The sequence below is a fragment of the Ostrea edulis genome, chromosome 7 (assembly GCF_947568905.1).
Source record: "Ostrea edulis chromosome 7, xbOstEdul1.1, whole genome shotgun sequence".
Classification (NCBI taxonomy): domain Eukaryota; kingdom Metazoa; phylum Mollusca; class Bivalvia; order Ostreida; family Ostreidae; genus Ostrea; species Ostrea edulis.
In genome coordinates, this window is record NC_079170.1 from 17523582 (window position 1) to 17545966 (window position 22385).

Genomic DNA, 22385 nt, shown 5'->3' on the forward strand with positions numbered 1-22385 from the left:
CACCATGATCGACGTTGCATTGGGACTCCGAAAGAGTTTTTAGCTCACCTGAACCGAAGGTTCAAGTGAGCTATTCTGATCACATTTTGTCCGGCGTCCGTCTGTCTGTCTGTCCGTCTGTCTGTAAACTTTTCACATTTTCGACTTCTTCTCCAGAACCACTGGGCCAATTTCAACCTAACTTGGCCAAAAGCATCCTTGGGTGAAGGGCTTTCAAGTTTGTTCAAATGAAGGGCCATGTCCCTTTCAAAGGGGAGATAATCACAAAAATGCAAAAATAGGGTGGGGTCATTTAAAAATCTTCTCAAGAACCACTAAGCCAGAAAAGCTGAGATTTACGTGAAAGCTTCCTGACATAATGCAGATTCAAGTTTGTTCAAATCATGGGCCCCTGGGGTTGGATGGGGCCACAATAGGGGATCAAAGTTTTACATACAAATATATAGGAAAAATCTTTAAAAATCTTCTTCTCAAGAACCACTGAGTCAGTAAAGCTGATTTTTACATGAAAACTTCCTGACATAGTGCAGATTCAAGTTTGTTCAAATCATGGCCCCCGGGGATAAGATGGGGCCCCAAGGGGGGATCAAAGTTTTACACACAAATATATAGGGAAAAACTTTAAAAATCTTCTTCTCAAGAACCACTAAGCCAGAAAAGCTGAGATTTACATGAAAGCTTCCTGACATAATGCAGATTCAAGTTTGTTCAAATGATGGGCTCCGGGGGTTGGATGGGGCCACAAAAGGGGATCAAAGTTTTACATACAAATATATAGGAAAAATCTTCTTCTCAAGAACCACTGAGTCAGTAAAGCTGATTTTTACATGAAAACTTTCTGACATAGTGCAGATTCAAGTTTCTTCAAATCATGGGCTCTGGGGTAGGATGGGGCCACAAGGGGGATCAAAGTTTTACATACAAATATATAGTTAAAATCTTTTTCTCAATAACCACTGAGTCAGAAAAGCTGATATTTACAAGAAAACTTTCTGACATAGTGCAGATTCAAGTTTGTTCAAATCATGGTCCCGGGGGGGTAGGATGGGGCCACAAGTGGGGGGGGGGTCAAAGTTTTACATACAAATATAGAAAAAAGCTTTAAAAGAACCATTGGGCCAAAGAAGTTGACATTTACATGAAAGCTTTCTGACATAGTGTAGATTCAAGTTTGCAAAGGGTAGTTTGGGCCATAATAGGGACCAAGGTTTTACATGCAAATATATATGGAAAGTCTTCAGATATGGGCCAAGGTGACTCAGGTGAGCGATGTGGCCCATGGGCCTCTTGTTTGATTATTCAGATTGCTGTTAGATATGTAGTTTAGGTTTCGTGACTGAAGATTTCTGCCATCAATCTGAGAGTGTATGTATCTACTTATGGATATGAGTGAGAGTGTGTGTGCGAGTCTAGTTGTGGATACAAGTCTGAGAGTGTACATTTGTATTTGAGAGTGTATGTTTGTATCTAGTTGTGGATATGAGTCTGAGAGTGTACGTTTGTATCTAGTTGTGGATACGAGTCTGAGAGTGTACGTTTGTATCTAGTTGTGGATATGAGTGAGAGTGTGTGTTTTTATCTAGTTGTGGATACGAGTCTGAGAGTGTGTGTTTGTATCTAGTTGTGGATATGAGTCTGAGAGTGAATGTTTGTATCTAGTTGTGGATATGAGTCTGAGAGTGTATGTTTGTATCTAGTTGTGGATATGAGTCTGAGAGTGTACGTTTGTATCTAGTTATTGATGAGTCTGAGAGTGTACATTTGTATCTAGTTGTGGATATGAGTCTGAGAGTGTACATTTGTATCTAGTTGTGGATACGAGTCTGAGAGTGTGTGTTTGTATCTAGTTGTGGATATGAGTCTGAGAGTGTATGTTTGTATCTAGTTGTGGATATGAGTCTGAGAGTGTACGTTTGTATCTAGTTATTGATATGAGTCTGAGAGTGTACATTTGTATCTAGTTGTGGATATGAGTCTGAGAGTGTACGTTTGTATCTAGTTGTGGATATGAGTCTGAGAGTGTATGTTTGTATCTAGTTGTGGATACGAGTCTGAGAGTGAACGTTTGTATCTAGTTGTGGATATGAGTCTGAGAGTGTACGTTTGTATCTAGTTATTGATATGAGTCTGAGAGTGTACATTTGTATCTAGTTGTGGATATGAGTCTGAGAGTGTACGTTTGTATCTAGTTGTGGATATGAGTATGAGAGTGTATGTTTGTATCTAGTTGTGGATATGAGTCTGAGAGTGTACGTTTGTATCTAGTTGTGGATACGAGTCTGAGAGTGTACGTTTGTATCTAGTTGTGGATATGAGTGAGAGTGTGTGTTTGTATCTAGTTGTGGATACGAGTCTGAGAGTGTGTGTTTGTATCTAGTTGTGGATATGAGTCTGAGAGTGAACGTTTGTATCTAGTTGTGGATATGAGTCTGAGAGTGTATGTTTGTATCTAGTTGTGGATATGAGTCTGAGAGTGTACGTTTGTATCTAGTTATTGATATGAGTCTGAGAGTGTACATTTGTATCTAGTTGTGGATATGAGTCTGAGAGTGTACGTTTGTATCTAGTTGTGGATATGAGTCTGAGAGTGTATGTTTGTATCTAGTTGTGGATATGAGTCTGAGAGTGAACGTTTGTATCTAGTTGTGGATATGAGTCTGAGAGTGTATGTTTGTATCTAGTTGTGGATATGAGTCTGAGAGTGTACGTTTGTATCTAGTTGTGGATACGAGTCTGAGAGTGTACGTTTGTATCTAGTTGTGGATACGAGTCTGAGAGTGTATGTTTGTATCTAGTTGTGGATATGAGTCTGAGAGTGTATGTTTGTATCTAGTTGTGGATATGAGTCTGAGAGTGTATGTTAGTATCTAGTTGTGGATACGAGTCTGAGAGTGTATGTTTGTATCTAGTTGTGGATATGAGTCTGAGAGTGTACGTTTGTATCTAGTTGTGGATATGAGTCTGAGAGTGTATGTTTGTATCTAGTTGTGGATATGAGTCTGAGAGTGAACGTTTGTATCTAGTTGTGGATATGAGTCTGAGAGTGTATGTTTGTATCTAGTTGTGGGTATGAGTCTGAGAGTGTATGTTTGTATCTAGTTGTGGATATGAGTCTGAGAGTGTATGTTTGTATCTAGTTGTGGATATGAGTCTGAGAGTGTACGTTTGTATCTAGTTGTGGATATGAGTATGAGAGTGTACATTTGTATCTGAGAGTGTATGTTTGTATCTAGTTGTGGATACGAGTCTGAGAGTGTACGTTTGTATCTAGTTGTGGATACGAGTCTGAGAGTGTACGTTTGTATCTAGTTGTGGATATGAGTATGAGAGTGTACGTTTGTATCTAGTTGTGGATATGAGTCTGAGAGTGTACGTTTGTATCTAGTTGTGGATATGAGTCTGAGAGTGAACGTTTGTATCTAGTTGTGGATATGAGTCTGAGAGTGAACGTTTGTATCTAGTTGTGGATATGAGTCTGAGAGTGAACGTTTGTATCTAGTTGTGGATATGAGTCTGAGAGTGAACGTTTGTATCTAGTTGTGGATATGAGTCTGAGAGTGTATGTTTGTATCTAGTTGTGGATATGAGTCTGAGAGTGTATGTTAGTATCTAGTTGTGGATATGAGTATGAGAGTGAACGTTTGTATCTAGTTGTGGATATGAGTCTGAGAGTGTACGTTTGTATCTAGTTGTGGATATGAGTATGAGAGTGTATGTTAGTATCTAGTTGTGGATATGAGTCTGAGAGTGAACGTTTGTATCTAGTTGTGGATATGAGTATGAGAGTGTACGTTTGTATCTAGTTATTGATATGAGTCTGAGAGTGTACGTTTGTATCTAGTTGTGGATATGAGTCCGAGAGTGTATGTTAGTATCTAGTTGTGGATATGAGTCTGAGAGTGTACATTTGTATCTAGTTGTCAATGAGTCTGAGAGTGTACGTTTGTATCTAGCTGTTGATAGGAGATGGCTGGTTGAGACAAAGTCAACAGAGGCTAAGGAATTTCAAACAGGAGGTGGATGAGTGTTTCACCCTCGCTGCAGGTTTTTCATGACTTTTATGAGCATACTTCAAACAAGTATCTATGTCCTTTGACCTCCCAAAAAATCTAAACTATTTTTCTATGGTATGTTTACAGAGCAAAGGAAAACCACAAATGCATATTGTATGCACAAAGTGTGCATAAGCCTGTTTTGGAAATGTGTCTGAAATACCGCTTCACAGTATCAAGTCAATAGATGTCAGAAAAGAAGCATTTATATACAAATTAAATTTAGATTTGATTTTTTTTTTATGTATAATATCCCATTTTCTATAACTCTTCATACTTGTCAAGAAGCCGGAACAGCCAACGATGCTTTTTAACGCAATAGTTGGATTGCCTTTTTGACATCATTGTTCTTCAATCTTGTTTAGTTTGGCATTATGACATCAATGCAGTATGTTGTCAAACAAACCACAACAAAGTTTATTAAGTTTGCCAAAGTAAATATTTATGACATCATCAACTATTTGCTAAAAAATTCTTCCGGATAGAAATCGACATAAACTATGCAAAAATAAAGTCTCACGACAATTTCTTGATCTACAGAACCAAAGGATGAAAGAAATCTGCTTGTAATGCACTTTGAATAGCTGACAGCCAATTGAAGAACATAAAAATATGCCTGGAGTTATAACAATTTTTTAAAATCAAGATCTGGCTACATAGCTTCAAAGTGGAGTACATCGGTTGGTCAACAACTATCCTGAGAGACAGATTTTTATTAAAGAAATTCAGCACTAGTTCACTAATATCATATACACATATATCAAATGCATGTCTTTTTGTGGGGTTAAACATACAAACGTGTAATAAACTACCAGCTTTATTCTATACAGTAAGACTTGATATAGGACTGGTATTTATAGTCTGGAGAAGCAGCACTAGGTTACTGGGACAGAATTTGGTTGACAGCCTTGACAATACAGTTAGCACTGATTCCGTATCTCTCCAGGAGTTCACCACTCTTGCCAGATCTCGGTATTTCCGGTACGGCAAGCTTCTTGACGGTGATGTCACGACAGCAAGCCACGGCTGAGCACACAGCCTCACCAAGACCACCTATCAATAGAGAATCAAGTGTTAGCAAGGGAGATAAAGAAAAAAGTACAAATAAGTATGGGTGATTATAATCGTGTTAGCTTGTTCTGTTCATTCTTTCATAGCCACTCGTTACATTTACGTTAACTGTGTTGCATTATTTCTGCAACGTGCGCAGGATAAGAGAACAACATTGTTATAGTCCAGCTTTGAGACCCCACACATCTGACCTTCAGGGTAGTGATCCTCCACAGTTATAATCTTTCCGCCTGTCTCTCTGGCATTTTTTCGAATTGTTTCTTCATCGATGGGTTTAATGGTGAAGGGGTCGATCACACGGATGTTGACTCCATCAATAGCGAGTTTGTCTGCTGCCTTCAGGGCTTCGAACAAAGTAACACAGCATCCGATCACCGTCACTTTGTCGCTGTCACTCTTACGTACCACCTACAAACAGAATTCACAAATACAACCTACCAACAGAATTCACAAAATACAATGGTGATGGCAGCTAGAATAACAAATGTCACCATTACTCTAATAACGCTCTAGTAAATCTGAGCAATTTCAATGACTTTGTGTCCCCCACTTAAGATGAAAGCAAGCTTCGCCTTCTATCACATTTTCTTACCCTCAGCAAAACACAGTAATCATATATTTCATATAATACATGTACTTATCTACATTTTTCACGGTAGCATGGGACAAAAATCAGCTAATTTGAAAACAATATTCACATTATCAACCATCATGCTGTCTTCCTCGGTTCAGAATTAGAGAATTCGACCATCCTCAACAGAAACAGATGTCGACTGGAAACACTGCTCTCTGATATTTGTCTTGGTATGCGCTTTATATTTCACAACATATCCTCACGTAATGCAGAAGACTATGACATCATAGTTACATCCAGTACCTCCATCCTAACGCAGAACTAAACTGTTTTACATGCTTCAGCATCAGAGATTGCAGAGTTGGCCAATATTACCAAGTGATTTTCCTCAATTAATTGAAAATCAATTTTTTGAGAGAAGTAATGGACTGATATTCTGGTATGCAAGAATACAATACTCGCCTCCTTTTACTGAAGTGGGGAACAAATATTATCTATAGGTTGGAAATTTCACTTTTGGACAGTGAATTCACTAAGGTATTATTTAGCAGCCATAGCCATGTTAAATTTTTAGAAATTCATAATATTCTACATGCAAGTAAGTAACTGCAGATCAATGCTTTAAATCGGAGTTGCACAATAAAAAGGCATGCTTCTGAAATCCATCTTTTGGTGAATTGGTGGATATAGATAAGTTATTCAAATTTTAAATATGATACCTACCCGGGCTTTTCCGATCTGCAGGTTGTCATCTGCACTATACAGAATGGGGGTGTTTGGACGGCTAGTCCTGATGAAGCAGACGCCTGGAGTGTTGGCTGCCAGCTCTACGGCCCGCTCAGTAGACACGGCATCACTAGGATAGAACACGGTGGAGCCGGGGATACTGCGGAACATAGACAGATCCTCCAACGCCATCTGTGAGGGGCCGTCTTCACCTGTGTTCCGTCATAATCAATATTTTCATTATTTTCAACAGATGAAGATCTAGAGAGGGGTCATGGACGAAAAAGTGTGAAAATGCATTAAGATATGGTCTCTTTCATGAAATTTCATTTAAAGCTTTAAAATTGCGAGTTTTATGAGGCCTAGAAAGGCTGTAATCACATGAAGTCCTTTATGGGTTTGTCTATTATACAACATTTATCTACATTATATGTACACATCCGCAAAAATTAATGATCTTGCAAATCAGCTCTTCTGGCGAACTGCATGTATAATAACCCCTACCCACCCTTTTAATGTAGAGTTGACACTGAAACAAAACACTCACCAATAGAAACACCAGAATGAGAGCCCACAAAGTTAGCGTTTGTCTGAGAAATAGCACCCATTCTGATCTGATCAAATGCCCTGGACAGGAAGCACGCAAATGTGGAGATAAATGGAACAGTTCGACCTCTGGTTCCGCAGCCAATTCCTACACCAACCAGATTCTGCTCGGCAATGAAGCACTCGATAAAGCGGTCAGGAAAAGCCTCCTACAATGAGAACATTACTGTCGGTTTACTATGTGACACCTATAAACGTCAAAACATAAAAATTACATCGGGTTCTCATATTCTGTGATCGGTTTCCGAGGTAGTTGAATAGCAGTGCACAACTTGACAAACCTTGAACTTGATGGAAAATGTTGAATTTTTAGTATCTCCATCCATGGCAACCACTCTGTCATTACCCTTGCCGATCTTCACAAGGGCTGTTCCATAGGCAGCTCTGGTGGCAACCTATCAAAAGAAAGTTAGCGGGAATAAAGCATTAGAATTACTGCAAAAGGAAATATCCAGTACTAGGAATTCATATATTATGTCTCAGCAATTACTTTTTGAAAAGGGTATTTGTAAGTTGACAGTGTCTCCTTTTCATACTGCATCCAGCTTTGAATTCAGTTTTCCAAAACAAAATCTGATTTTTACTCGGGTTTCAATTCATTGTTTTTATGAGTCTATAAAGCAGAATGAACCTGCCCTTAATTTTCTATTATATATTTTTGTATAAATTCAATTCTGATGTCTGTAGTTACATGATTTCTACAATTTCAATTTTTCATCTAATAGTTTTGATAAAAAAATATCACTCTAGTCCATGAATCAGGTAAACTAATAATTGATGAACTGGAGTCTTCTGGCCAATTTTATTAGTATACAACAGCTATTCACTGATAGCTAAAGTACTCAAGTACAATAAAGGCATTTTTATGTTGCCATATTTGATAGTCAGTACTGCAAGTCTCAAAAAGAAATACAAAAATATGCTTTCAACAAATTCGTAGAAAATCGTATTTGTAGACAAAACCAAAAACAGCTCTAAATTTCAATTTGTCAGTCCCTGTATAGTGTGGATTAAAATTTAAACCCCTATACATTTATAACAACGTTAGGGGTCATTAGAATAATAACATCCTACCTGAGCTCCTTTATCGTAGGTGGGAGGTTCAGACAGCTTGATGTTGGTGATGTTGACAGGTTTGGCGAGGTTGCCAGGTGATTTAGGGGTCAGTCCATGGGGCCCTTTGTTCTTCATGTTTTCTGTGATGGCCTGGATCGCTGCCTCTGATTTGGCAGACAAAGGCTTACCATGCCAGTTTTCTTGATCCTCAATGCCTAAAAAGACATATTTATTTTATCAATGTTTTAACATCGTAGAATTGAATACGATACATACAACATAAGGTGCTGTGGAATCGTTGTAATGCTTACTGTGAAATTTATCCTCATGATATTTTCACCTAGACACCTTGAAAAATCATCTTGTCTCATTTTGAATTTGTCACAAATCACCTATGGCTACTTTTGAGAAGACATGTATATCAGATTAGCACAATTTTGAATTCACCTAGCTGTTAAGAACAAGGGGGCATTGGGCAAAAATAAAATGGGGGTGAAAATTTCTGGGTATATCGGATTTTCACAGTTACTCAATTTCACGGGCATCTCAATTCCACAAATTCAAAATTTCAAATGCACAAATCATATGCTCCAGTGTACAAAATTCATACCCACAAAAATACATGCCCATGAAAATATAGAAACCGTGACAATCCATGAAAATTTATTCCATAAATTTAAATGATTTCCCAGTATGAAATACATGAATGACTACATAGATTGAACAATTTAGGAAATCAACATCACAGTGAGAATTCTTGTCTCACTAATACCTTGTGTAGATTCTGATTTGGGGAACCGACACACTTTAACCCTACCTGGAATCCCTTTGCCTTTGAAGGTCTTTAACCCTACCTGGAATCCCTTTGCCTTTGAAGGTCTTGGCCACGATACAAGTTGGTCTTCCCTTCACAGTGCTAGCATCATGAAAAGCCTTACATAAGGCATCCACGTCATGTCCATCTACCACACTGGTGTTCCAACTGTCCAGAAATAAATAATACACAATAATACTATTGGATTCATGTAGAACCTTACAGTGTATCTAATAGGATGAATTACTCTAAAGCAATCTACAGAATAAATATTCAACAACAAAAACCCATTAAAAATAATATAATTATGTTCAAAACACACTGACTTTACTTTACTTTTAAAACTAACAAAAAGAAAAAACAAGGAAACATTTAAACAAGATCTATTTGTAGATAACCCATTAGTCTCCATTCCCGTCTCCTGTCAAATTTATCTAAGGTCTTTTTCTAACAACATTTTACATATAACTTTCATAGGGTTTTTAAAAATATCTTAATCATTCATATTTGGGAATTGTTTTACAATCTATCATTCTTACATTATTTTCAACATTGCATATACACTGTGCATTTTATCAAATTTTAATGCATCATGTACAGTACAGTGTAAGTGCTTTTAATAAAGTAATTCTATATATCAATCATAAATGTGCAATAATAGAATACTAATACTATTCATTATATGATTCAATATTTCTGAGTTTTCCGATTGGCTGTGATCCAGCTAACTAGAAGAAAATCAGAACGTCATATTCATCTTCACATGCCTTGGAGGTAAACATAAATTTTAATTTTTCCTGGGCCAAAAATCACTGGTCAAAAGTGATAGAGGAGTTTTTATTTGACAACCAATTTGAAAATTTCTTATTTCAACACCCGGTCACCCATCTTTGTTTACAGCTAAAGTGCAATACCTGGTCAAAAATGATTTAAGACAAACGTTTTCATTAGTTGATTAATTTCAGAGACAGCAGTATATCATTTTAGGGTATGAGTTTGTAGTTTTACCCAAAAGCTTCTGCTCTCTTCCTGTAAACATCCATGTCGTGCTGAAGGGTGGTCGGTTCACTTTGACCCAGACGGTTCACATCAAAGACGGCCACTAAGTTGTCTAGGTTGTAATGGCTGCTGAATGCCATAGCTTCCCAGATTGACCCCTCTGCACTCTCACCATCTCCAATGATGCAGTATACACGGTAACTGAAAATTACAGCATGATTATCATCAATAACAAGTCCAGTAAATACAAATCTTGCATACTCATCCATGTCTACATATTTCAATGTGTATACAGGTAAATGTGCTTCACATGAATTTCACTTGAATTTACATGAATTTCCTGTGAAATTTTTAACATGAATTTCACATGAAAAGAGCATTAAACGTGAATTCACATGGATTTTTTTTTATATTAATAACTTCACATGAAATTCAAGAGAATTTTTCAACGTGAATTTCAAGTGATATGTACATGGGAATTTCATGTGAACAGCAATTCAAAGGAGGAGTATTTGCCTGTATATATCTCCAGTAATTACAAAGTTACACATACTGAGCTTTGTCCACAACTTTCTGTGTATCTCAAGTAATTACAGACTTATATGTACTCAACATTGTCTCGATATTTCTGTGTTTAGCCTATAGTAATCACAGAGTTATACATACTCATCATTGTCTCGATATTTCTGTGTTTAGCCCACTAACAAAGTTATACATACTCAGTTTGTCAGAGATATACATACTCCGCTTTGTCTAGATATTTCTGTGTTTAACCCAGTCATTACATAGTTATACATACTCCTCTTTGTCTAGATATTTCTGTGTTTAGCCCAGTCAGTTATACATACTCCTCTTTGTCTAGTAGATATTTCTGTGTTTAGCCTAGTAATTACAGAGTGATACATACTCAGCTTTGTCTAGATATTTTCCGGTGTACGCCATCCCTGCAGCACAGCTTAAGCCCTGTCCTAGGGAACCAGTGGCCACGTCAATGAAGTTAAGTCGCTGTTATTAAATAATCGTAAATTTTATTTTCTTTCCTCCATCGCAGTCTGACCATTACATTTGTGAATATTTACAGTCAAAATCATTATAAACATCCCGGATCAAGAATGAAAGTAGACAAAATAACCACAAAACACCTAAAACATACTTTTAAAAATCTATTTTTATTAAATTTTGATGTTAAGTAACGAGCTCTTACTGGGGTGGGATGTCCCTCCAGATCGGATTCAATTTTACGCAGCTTCAACAGTTCAGACGTTGGAAATAAGCCTGCCTCTGCCCAGGCAGCATAGAGAATTGGAGCAGCATGACCCTGTCAATCAAAGTCAAAACAACAGACAATGACAAGGTGTTTATAGAATTAATATTTTACCTGAGCATTGAATTAAAGTCAGATGCATTATTGAAGTTTGCTTCACTTATGTTTATATTGCTAAACTTTTTATAATTCTGATTTACATACAACTATCACACTTGTGCATTCTTCTCAATCTACAAATCACGTCCCCACTAAAATGTGTTTTCCTCAATCTACTATTTTTACTCCCAATAAAAAAAATCTACAGTACTGTAATCACTACTACAATGTATGTTTAACATGACACCTGTTTTTAATTCACAAATTCGATAAATCTGGAAATACTTTAAGAGGTATTGAATTGTATGTAATAAAATCATTGACGTAATGTTAAAAATAGATGGTCTGCATAGTGTTTATCCCTGAACAATGTTACCAGCCATTATTATCTTGAATAAATGACCAGTTTATGACTCTAAATAGCATATGTAGATTTCAGTTTGTTGAAATCATGAACTTTTTGTGGAGCTATATAAATTTCAAATTAAAAGTTGGCAAGTGAATGGATTCAGGTTACTTTTGTCACCCATGGGCATCTTGTTTCTTTAGCATTGTTCTTACAAACTATTACAAATCTACCTGTTAAACACTGTTTCTTTTTTATGCTCATCAAATGAAGCTAATTCTTAGCTAACTTTTAACTCCTCCTACGTAATTTGCCAAAAATGACTAAGCGAATGCTCAGTCCATCATCTTTATAAATCACTAATCTGAACAACTTTATCATTATACCTGTTCTATTTATTGTGAAGTCATATACATGTGTAATTGTTTTTATGTTGAAAAAAAAAATCAGAAAAAGTATCTTGGTGAACATGAACAGGTGTATAGTTGGCAAATCCACACAGTCAATACCATGATTTGTCTGCTGTTTGGATAACTGTCAAAAATATTTTGGAATCACAATTGCAATGGTCTCCATCTATCCAGATTGACTTCCAGAATATATCAAATTTTATTCTCATTGCACTGTGGTATTCCTAAAAACACAAAATCACCCAACCAGATTTTTACCTTGGAGAGGACAAATCTGTCGTTATTATCTCCCCTTGGTTCGGAGATGGAGTACTTCATGGCATTGAAGAACAGGACTGACATAATCTCTGCGATAGAACAACATGACGTTGGGTGTCTGTAAGAAGAAAGTTCTCCATTATCAAGATCTTTTTATTCAAAATATTTTCTATAAATTATTAATCTAGTACCTCCTCAGATCTAACAAACACTCATTTGCATAGTTTGGACCAAACTTTATTTTTGATTGCCAGATTGACATTTAGGATATGAAAATTAATGTTTACAAGTTAGCCTACACAAAACAGAACCATTCCCTTTGTAGGACACACACCTGACTGCACATACATGTTTCTAAGCTGTGGTCCATATGCCTTTACAGAGCCACATGAAATTGACAAGGGGGGGGGGGGTTGAACAAGAGGAAGCTGGGAAGCTGAGACAAACTCTGGAACAAAGTTTCACTGATCTTTTATTTCAAGTTAAAAACTCTCCCATCTGGTAAATAGACTTGACAAACAGAGCCATATCATATACAGAATGACCCCAACAAAAAATAAATTCACCAGTCAAAGTCCTATTTCTTACAGTTACAAACATTTAAAGGTGTGACAGATGCACCAACAATGGCCAAAATAATTCATAAGTGTTGTTCTGCTCGGCATGCCATATATAAAATAACCATTTCGTGACAACAAATATTGACAAGCAAGGGACTATACATTCATCACAGATATCATAAATGTTTCTTGCATGTTTATCATGGATGATTTACAGTATTTTGTAAATTTAAAACGACCCTAAAGTTTAACATTTCTTCATAAATTTAAACACGATTTAAAATTCCTTTTAGCAATTGATCCAACACTGCCCACCTAACCTGGCCTATGACTGGGCATAGTGACTCTGCAAAGAATGTTGCTCTTTGTTAAGATATCACATCCACTGGTAGTGCTCCCTCTGGATGATATCATCAAGGAAGAAAATTATTTTCTGAGTATGTGCACATATAATAAAAAGTTATATATTCTGAATCATTCTACTTTCTATTACGGCTATGAGGTATTTAGTCATAATAAAAAAAAAATCTCAACAAAAGTTTTTAAAATGCACACAAAAAATATCAACTTCAATATCAAGCAATCATATAGCAAATGATTATCTTGCACTCTAGTCAACTTTCGCAACCAATGAATTTAATATTTCAGCCATTATACCGGTGTAATATCACCTGCCAACCCTAATACCTGTAAGACGTCAGCAACACATTCCTCACTGCTTCAAAGTGTACAAACACAATTTTCTACCAGAAATCAATGCAATGTAAATGAATGTAAACACATTAATTCCAACAGCACTCCAACAATACTGATCCTTTATGCCTGGTTTATAATGGGCAAGGAAAGGCACAATTTTATCTGGTGTGTCAATTGGTTATTAAAGATCTTGCAGACCAATCGTTCTTATCCTTTAATTTTCATAAAATAAAACCCTAATTACGTCATGGTTACATGCCTGCTTAATGATGCTGAAATGAAAATCTTAATGATGCTGAAATGAAAATCCACAATGTAATTTCTCTTACAAAACACCTTACAACATGTCTACCCTATATTTTATGGATATGCTCACTTCTCAACAAGTCATGACTACACAATATTCAACTGTGACATCATAACTGAGAATTAACCAATGTATTTGAAATTCTTGAAAAAATACATTTCTGTGTTTCAGATTGAAACATTGTTCCATGTCGGTTATTAATGTATAATTATAAGGAATAATTTATACATTAAACATTTATGCATTATACATTAAACATTTATACAATACGGATAGTCACTACATGGTGTATAACCCTCACACTGCAGAGACTGTACATGTAGAAATATTTTAAAGGTCACTTCATTTATAAAAAATGATATAATGGCTACAGCTTGCCACTTACAGAGAGACAAACTAAGTACACTCACTCACCCAGTGCCAGCAGCAGTAGTAGAATTAATACTGTGAATTCGTAGCTTATTGGCAATGTCTGCAAGAACCTGTCTTGTCTCTGAATCAATAGTTCCGGCCATGATTTCTACTCACATACAGACACCCAATACGATATTTCAATATAACACCGAGTAGGCTGTAGCTTTTAAAAACAAGCTGTGAAAGATGAGCAACCCAGGATGACAACACAATTAGAGGAAATGTTGATGACAACCAACGAGTCAGTCTGTTTGTATATTCACTCAGGATAAAAATCAACAAAGGGGTCATCAATCCTATACAATTGATAATATTTATTCTTGCAAATGAGCATTGTGCCTTTCCTGCAATGTTTAAAAATCAAAGTGATTAATTAATTACTAAAATAGTAAACTAATGTAAATGTCCACTAAGTCGTAATGCACTGCTGTCAGGAAATGATTCAGAATGTCATACAGATAAACTCAAGTAGATATTTAAACGTCCACTGAACAAGCTGCAGTTAGAAGAGGCTCCACAAATTATACAATATCCTGTCAAACAGAGGTTTTCTCCTACCCACATACACCACTAGTTAAAGATGATATCCCTTGGACATATTTCTTTTCTAATTTACAAAAACCTCAGTAGTCAGGATTTTCTTTTTTTTCTTAAAAAGGAACTGGGGGACCTTCGTGTCAGCTGCAATATAATCAAAACACCTGATATGACGTGGGTGGAGACAAAAGGGGGGGAGTTTTAAATGACTCTTTATGACCTTATCAAGATCTACCTGTAAGAAACACTTTCAGTCTACTGGGAGTTTTATCTAGCACTGCATTTTAGTAAAATGAATACACAAGTTTCAAAGGTTCTGTATACATAAAACACCCTATTCCCACCTGTATATGTAAAACACCACATTCCCACCTGTATACGTAAAACACCCTATTCCCACCTGTATACGTAAAACACCCTATTCCCACCTGTATACGTAAAACACCCCATTCCCACCTGTATACGTAAAACACTCTATTCCCACCTGTATATGTAAAACACTTTATTCCCACCTGTATACGTAAAACACCCTATTCCCACCTGTATATGTAAAACACCACATTCCCACCTGTATACATAAAACACCACATTCCCACCTGTATATGTAAAACACCACATTCCCACCTGTATATGTAAAACACCACATTCCCACCTGTATATGTAAAACACCCTATTCCCACCTGTATATGTAAAACACCCTATTCCCACCTGTATACGTAAAACACTCCATTCCCACCTGTATATGTAAAACACCACATTCCCACCTGTATATGTAAAACACCACATTCCCACCTGTATATGTAAAACACCCTATTTCCACCTGTATATGTAAAACACCACATTCCCACCTGTATATGTAAAACACCACATTCCCACCTGTATATGTAAAACACCACATTCCCACCTGTATATGTAAAACACCACATTCCCACCTGTATATGTAAAACACCTTATTCCCACCAGTATACGTAAAACACCACATTCCCACCTGTATATGTAAAACACCACATTCCCACCTGTATATGTAAAACACCACATTCCCACCTGTATATGTAAAACACCCTATTCCCACCTGTATATGTAAAACACCACATTCCCACCTCCCCTCCGTTACAAACATTTCTGTCATTCTGTCAATTGGTATGCTGATCTGACATATTTGTTATAATTTCGGAAATTCAAAAAATCAATTTCATCTGGAAAAAAAACCCAGAAAGAAAACAAAGTGACACAAGATGTCTCCCGCAAGTGGAACTGATCACCTTTCTTCAGTGTCAATTCACTCCAATTCCAGCTTAAACTGCACTCAACTACATATATCATAACAACTAAGGCAGCTAAAAAAAATCCCAAAAATTTATTTTACATATATCTAGTGCACCAAAGTCTCCAGTATATAGATATATTCAATTGAAGTATTAAAGCTGATCTACGTAGTGTATTCAATTCATCTGTGTAATATCTGGAATAATTACCCGGCCGCACCGTTACGACCAATTAAGTCTGCAACTGAACTGATCCCCTAATGCATACATAATGAACAAGATACCCCATATATTTTACATCTTTCAATCTAGTATTCTACAGGAGCCTGCCACATGTATAATAATCTACAATAATTCTCTGCAATTTATAAATACCCCTCACAGGGCTGTAAAATCTTCATTCTAAATGTTTAACCTGGAAAAATTCGAATTTGGCAAATCATTTCCCATATGTGATCAAACTCAATAAAATACCCTCTAAACTTTGTATCTGTGCTGGAGACTCTGGTGCACCGGTATCATGGAGTTTTTGAAATATATTTTCACAGTAAAGTACAACAAATTCAGAACCATGCTTGGTGCTCAGGGCCGTAGCAGTGAGGTTTTTTATCATGCCAACGCTTGCCGTGACACGAGACCTCCATTTTTAAGGTCATGTCGGAAAGACCTGTGATTCTCGAATCTAAATGCCGAGCATTTTGTGAAGTAACATTGGGGTTGTGAAATACCACAATTTTTTACCAATTAATGCATATAGTGCTCTAGGCCACAGCAGATTTCTTTATTGTACCAATAAGCAATATGTGATATATATGAAACAGGAAAATTAATTTACTATTAAATTGAATTGGTTACTTTTGACACAGATTTTTAATAAATAACTGAACATTTCTGCTAAACTGCCTCAATGAAGATCAATAATGGATTTTTGGTATTCACATGACAGTTTATGAATTTTATAGCTTCAAATCACTAAGTAAACAGGAAGACAACACAGCTCACCAGGAAGCATGACTCTACATAACCTATTCCTTTAGTTCAAGGTCACAGGGTCAAACATCTTGGTACCAAAACAAAGTTCTCTTCATGAGGCATCTATATGCGAAATATCAAAAACCCTATCACCCTTGTTTCAAAAGGTATAGCCCAGGCTAAACTTCTTTCCTGAAAGTGCAACGCAGACGCCAGGGTCATGACAATAGCTCTCTAGACAGCCGCCCCAGCGAGCTAAAAAGAAACTCCTATCAGAAAAACTTCGTGACATGTAAATTCTGTTTTCACAATTTGACATATCCACAATTTCCTCTGGGTTGGTGAGAGTGTCTTGAACTTTTGATGGTCTTAGTATCAGATTCCATTCTGGAAATTGGCCTCTAGAATGCTTGAGACTGATGATCACTTCCATTTTTTATTGATACATGTATTTAAGGAGGTATGCTACACCAGAGAAATTTGATATGAATGAAAAGTAGAGGATATGTACAACAATATTTTGTAATTGAAAACTTTAAAATTTACTTTATTTAGTCAAAAAATGCAGTTTTAGTTGAAAGCAATCTAAGGAAAATTTAAAACCCCTGCTGGACTCGAACATGCGATCTACAGTTCAGCAGTCGATGTGCTAACCTACTGAGCTACTCAGCTAGGCAAGAATTTTTTAATGGACAGACAAATATTGCTGATATTTATATGTTCATCCATGTTCTAAAAGGAAGTTGGCCATTATGACGATGTAGAGTACCTCCTTAAAGCTATGAAAACAGTCATTTTCTAATGTCGTCTTTTTACAAGGAAATTTTAATATGTAATCAAAGATCTTTCAATTCAATAAATGTATTGCATGTTTATGTATCATAGTGTATGTAAATACAGAGAACATATCTGCAACGACCGATAATATAAAGAAACAACAATTCATTTTATCATCCTCATTTGAAAGCATTTTCCATTTTGCAGTGAATCCATCATAAACTTTTAAACTCATTCTTCTATGCAATAATTCTAACACAATTTCTTGCTTAAAAAGTATTTAAAATGACTGTTGAATGGTATAATTTTATACCCCATTTTCTGAGAAAATTGTCTGATTTCTGCTAGACAGAGTTTAATAGCCATTTTATTTCTGAACACTTTCATATTTTTTCTTTAGATTGCTGGAGATTGTATGAACTTAGATATGGATTGCTTACATTTAATTTTCCCCTGATCACATGATTTTAGTTGGGTGTCAGATTCTGAACAAAGAACAAGGAATTTTATCTGAATCAAATTTGTTGAATTTTCGTTACCAAAGTTAGAATGAGAGGTATTGAGAAAGAAAGGGTTAACAACCCCTGGACCTAGTCATTCAGAAAAGCATGGAGTAGCCACCAATTCAGAATAACACTTTACTGTTAAAGGCTAATCATTATTGTCATGCACTGTAAAACATGTAAACGCTACTCTGATGCTTGTATAATCTCATTAATCAAGATAACATGGGCTCAAATTCGTCAATAAGAAACATTTTTCAAAATGTTTTTTTAAGTTTGGTCTCAGTGAATTTTTACTTCCTTTTGGATGCTTGATTCCGAGAGATATCACATGTAAGATACAGACGGACAGGGATTTTTTTTTTCTACTTTTAGCTAAAAACTTTTAATTATATGGAGATTTGCTTTAAAAAAAAAAAAAGATTGTCATCATTAACATGATTAATAAAAACTGAAATTTCATTTAAATAAAATCGCAATACACATATTAAATTCAAGTTAAAAGTATAAACTGCAATATACATGATTACATGTAGCTGAAAATTTTTTCAAAGTTTTAATCATTACACATTTTAAAAGTTCATAAGGTCTTTGTGCACGTTTATATATTTTGCGGTCAAAGTAACGAGAGCCCTGGTAAGAGGTCATGGATTTCTTTTACGTAGACTTTCCTCATTTTAATGAATTCTCTTTCATTTTGAAAGAAAGCCTCATTAATGGTGGTACTACAATATAGATAGACAGGAAGATATCAACAATTACAATCCTTGACATAAAATTTCAGTTTGAATATCAATATCGAATAGATAATCTTAGTTTACTCCAATTTTATTTCTCTTGCTGTATGGTTGATTTGAATTTTATCATCTTCATAGAAATATGAAATAAACCTGTTCCTTAGATGCCAGCTGTCAAAGAAAGGTCATCATCCCTGGGAATCTTAAATTATCAGTCCATAAGATTCAGACAAGTAAGTATAACCAGTCATATTTCCAAATATATGCATACTAAATCACACACACCTACTATTATCTACTAAATCAAAACCATCAAAATAGCAAAGAGACAAGCACTTGAACAATTTCTAATATATCTTCAAAAGATTGGATGTTAATATTAGGAAAATAACCAAGTCTACTTTTGTACAGCTGACAGGTGATCCAATAATTAATTAATATAAATTGTTATCTTGGTCCATGTTAATGTACAAATTTGTTTTTTTGTTTTTTAATTTCAAGTTAAAGAATAGATCATGGTCTGGCAAAACTCTGATACATGCAGGTCTGGTAAAGTATATATCTAATTTTACCACACTACAAGTCTTAAAAAAGATTATAAAACTTTAGCAGACACCAAATTCTTTTTGTGAAAATGGGCCCCCATCATCAGATACCCATCACTTGTGGACAAACTCGCCAAAAAAATTATCGTATGTAATTAATAAGTGTGGGTCATTTGATTGGCTGCTGCACAGTCACGATGGCAAATCAACGAATCAAAGTTTATGTTACGCATGTATGTTCAGCAATGACAAAAACTTTTCCGTAGTTAACACACCTATTGCGAATAAATCCACTCACCGGTGCATTTCGCAGTTTGAGAAAGGTACTCCCATATAATTTTGACAGGTATTTGATGTAAGTGATCTGTACGACTTGTCTTTAACCATATTTGTCTGAAGTTTTCAATCTATTTTCAGTCACTGTGACCTTGACCTTTGACCTTTTTTCCTCCTTTGTTGAAGCCCGCTTGTCAACCTGCCCGCCCGCATCACCAAACCAATAGCCGAGTTCAACTTCATTGCAACTCGGCTATATATGTATCTTTGTTTTTAAATTGTGCCGTAGTTGATGTACTAAGTTTTGCAAACCCCTCGATCCTACTCCAATTTTTTTAACTTTCTCTAAAAAGTAAAATTGTCTGTCACTTGAAAATAATTTGCTGATTATTTCTATATATTCAGTTTAAATAAATATCTAAACTGTCTGTTAGCATCTTTTATTTATTTCAACATGCAAATTAAATACAAATTCAATAAATCAGTGCAATCTCTACAATTGTGAAAGCTAAGGTCATATGCCTATCCACATAACGATAATTTACATACGAATTTAATTAAATAATTGCCGAAACTGCCTTAAATCATTACAAAGATTTGATATATTCACGTTTTCACTATGCCTGCAAAAAATAGACATGTCATTCTTCATGATTTTCAGTATTGCATTATCGTATATCACTATTCCCGAGCATGCGTTTTTAGCTTACCCCGAGTTGCTGGCGTCTGTCATCTGAATACTGTGAATTCGCAGTTTATTTGCAATGTCTTTCAAGTTCTGCACAGCCTTTGCATCGGGTCTGTGGTATTCGCTCATGTTGACCTTTCAGGAATGATCTGCGTAACTGACAAGTAAGAAATATATACTAACTTCGATCAAAACGATCTACCTGATGAACTACCAACCGGCAAATCTCACGTTCGCTTTAACAGGAAGTGCAACAAGAATACCGATCCCGATAGTAACGCGAGCCAAATAATATCTACCCAGAGTTATCGTTCCTTCCTGGTATTTGAAGACAACTAAATCTCCATCAAAAATTGTCAAATTTGCACAGCAGGTGCCCGCCCCATTCATCAATAGTATACCCCATGCACATAGCGATCGGAGTAAGATAACTGACGTAACTGGTGATTTACTTCCCCTTGGGACTATCGTGATTTCTGCCTGTTTCATCAGTGAAATATGAGACGCGTGTGGTACTTTTTAAATTGAAATAACTTTGTATAAAATCAAGATATTTCCGCAAAAATGGTTTCATTAGAAAGAAGAATTATGAAATTTGCTATTTCAATCACTTATTAATCCTAAATTTATTTATAATTTTTTTTAAAATTGCTAATCATTTCAAATTTCATATGAGAGATCTTTGGTTTTGTGAAAATATTCAATTTTGGGTACTATAATGGAATCTGCATCTGGTCAATTTGGTATCCTAGAAGAGCCGATTAATTACGCTTAACAGATTAAACCAAGTTCATACTCACGGGTGATTAGTGTTTCAGATAATGGCCCCCTAATCTGTCAGGGGTTGTGCGTATTTAGCCTTTCTTCAAAGCAGGGGTAACACATTAAGAAGACTAAATACTGATTAAAACAAATAAATAAGACTAAAGTCTGACTGGATAATATGACGTTTTTAAACGTGTACACAAATCATACAGAAATTATCCATGTAACTGTTCATTACAAAAAATTTAAGCTAAAACATTTCCTAAATTTTGGTTCTAAAGAAGATGTAGGCCAAATATCAAGGGCGCTAAGTATAGTGACATTGAATTGCAAGTGTTCAAAATGCTCAAAACGGTAAGAATATCTAGTGACAAACTTAATATGCAGAACAGAACACAAATTTTTGGTCAACGCTTTAGAAGCCAGCAATAGAATTAAGGCCTACGCCGTCAGAGCCTTGATATCCTGCCACGGAGGGGACTGTCGTAAATCGTGTCAGAAATAATTACTTCGCGTGTTGGGCCCTTAAAACGAATAATTTGAAATCTTCTGTGTTAAGGAGACATTTTGATGTTCATATGAGTGACCTTGACGGGTATTTACCATGAATTATCTGAATTTCTATTTAGGACATAAGATTAAAAATAAAATTTATGAACTCTACGCAGAAATACGAAATCTCTTAATTGGGTTAATTTTCAATAAGGACATTGAATTAAGAAGTCATAGAATTATGTATGATGCTTATGAATGTCAAAGAAAGTCCATCTAACAGTTGCGCAAGGCAGGATAAGGGGGGGGGGTTATTGTGCAATATGCGTATTGTAATTTTCAATTAATGTACAGTAATCAATGATACGAAATTATTAAGTTGTTTTCTTTCTCTCTTTCTCTCTCTCGAGATAAAAGTCGGTAGTAAATTTGATTGCACACTTTGTTTAATTATCTCAAACAATTGAAATAATTGCTGCAGTAATTACATATGGCAGGAACATAATTGATAACGGTGATTGTGATAATTAGATGGCAGTCCAGAGGTCAGTTCATGTCTGACGCGCGTGCAGTTGA

The 22385-nt window shown here is 35.7% G+C and overlaps 1 protein-coding gene across 2 annotated transcripts; it reads right to left on the reverse strand.

Moving 5' to 3' along the window:
* Nucleotides 1-4749: 4749 nt before the first annotated feature.
* LOC125655284 (transketolase-like protein 2) lies at nucleotides 4750-20816 on the reverse strand. 2 transcript variants are annotated; one of them, XM_048885520.2, is made up of 12 exons: nucleotides 20575-20816; nucleotides 12276-12393; nucleotides 11103-11216; nucleotides 10806-10903; nucleotides 9908-10099; nucleotides 8940-9067; nucleotides 8104-8300; nucleotides 7311-7424; nucleotides 6971-7178; nucleotides 6421-6635; nucleotides 5315-5531; nucleotides 4750-5105 (listed from the first exon to the last, which is right to left on the reverse strand). In XM_048885520.2, exons 1-12 carry the CDS (start codon nucleotides 20679-20681, stop codon nucleotides 4933-4935), a joined length of 1881 nt encoding a protein of 626 aa, XP_048741477.2. In that variant the 5' UTR covers nucleotides 20682-20816; the 3' UTR covers nucleotides 4750-4932. The 2 variants fall into 2 exon arrangements, with proteins under 2 accessions (XP_048741477.2, XP_048741478.1); XM_048885521.2 differs by lacking the exon at nucleotides 20575-20816 and adding an exon at nucleotides 14253-14614.
* Nucleotides 20817-22385: the final 1569 nt, after the last annotated feature.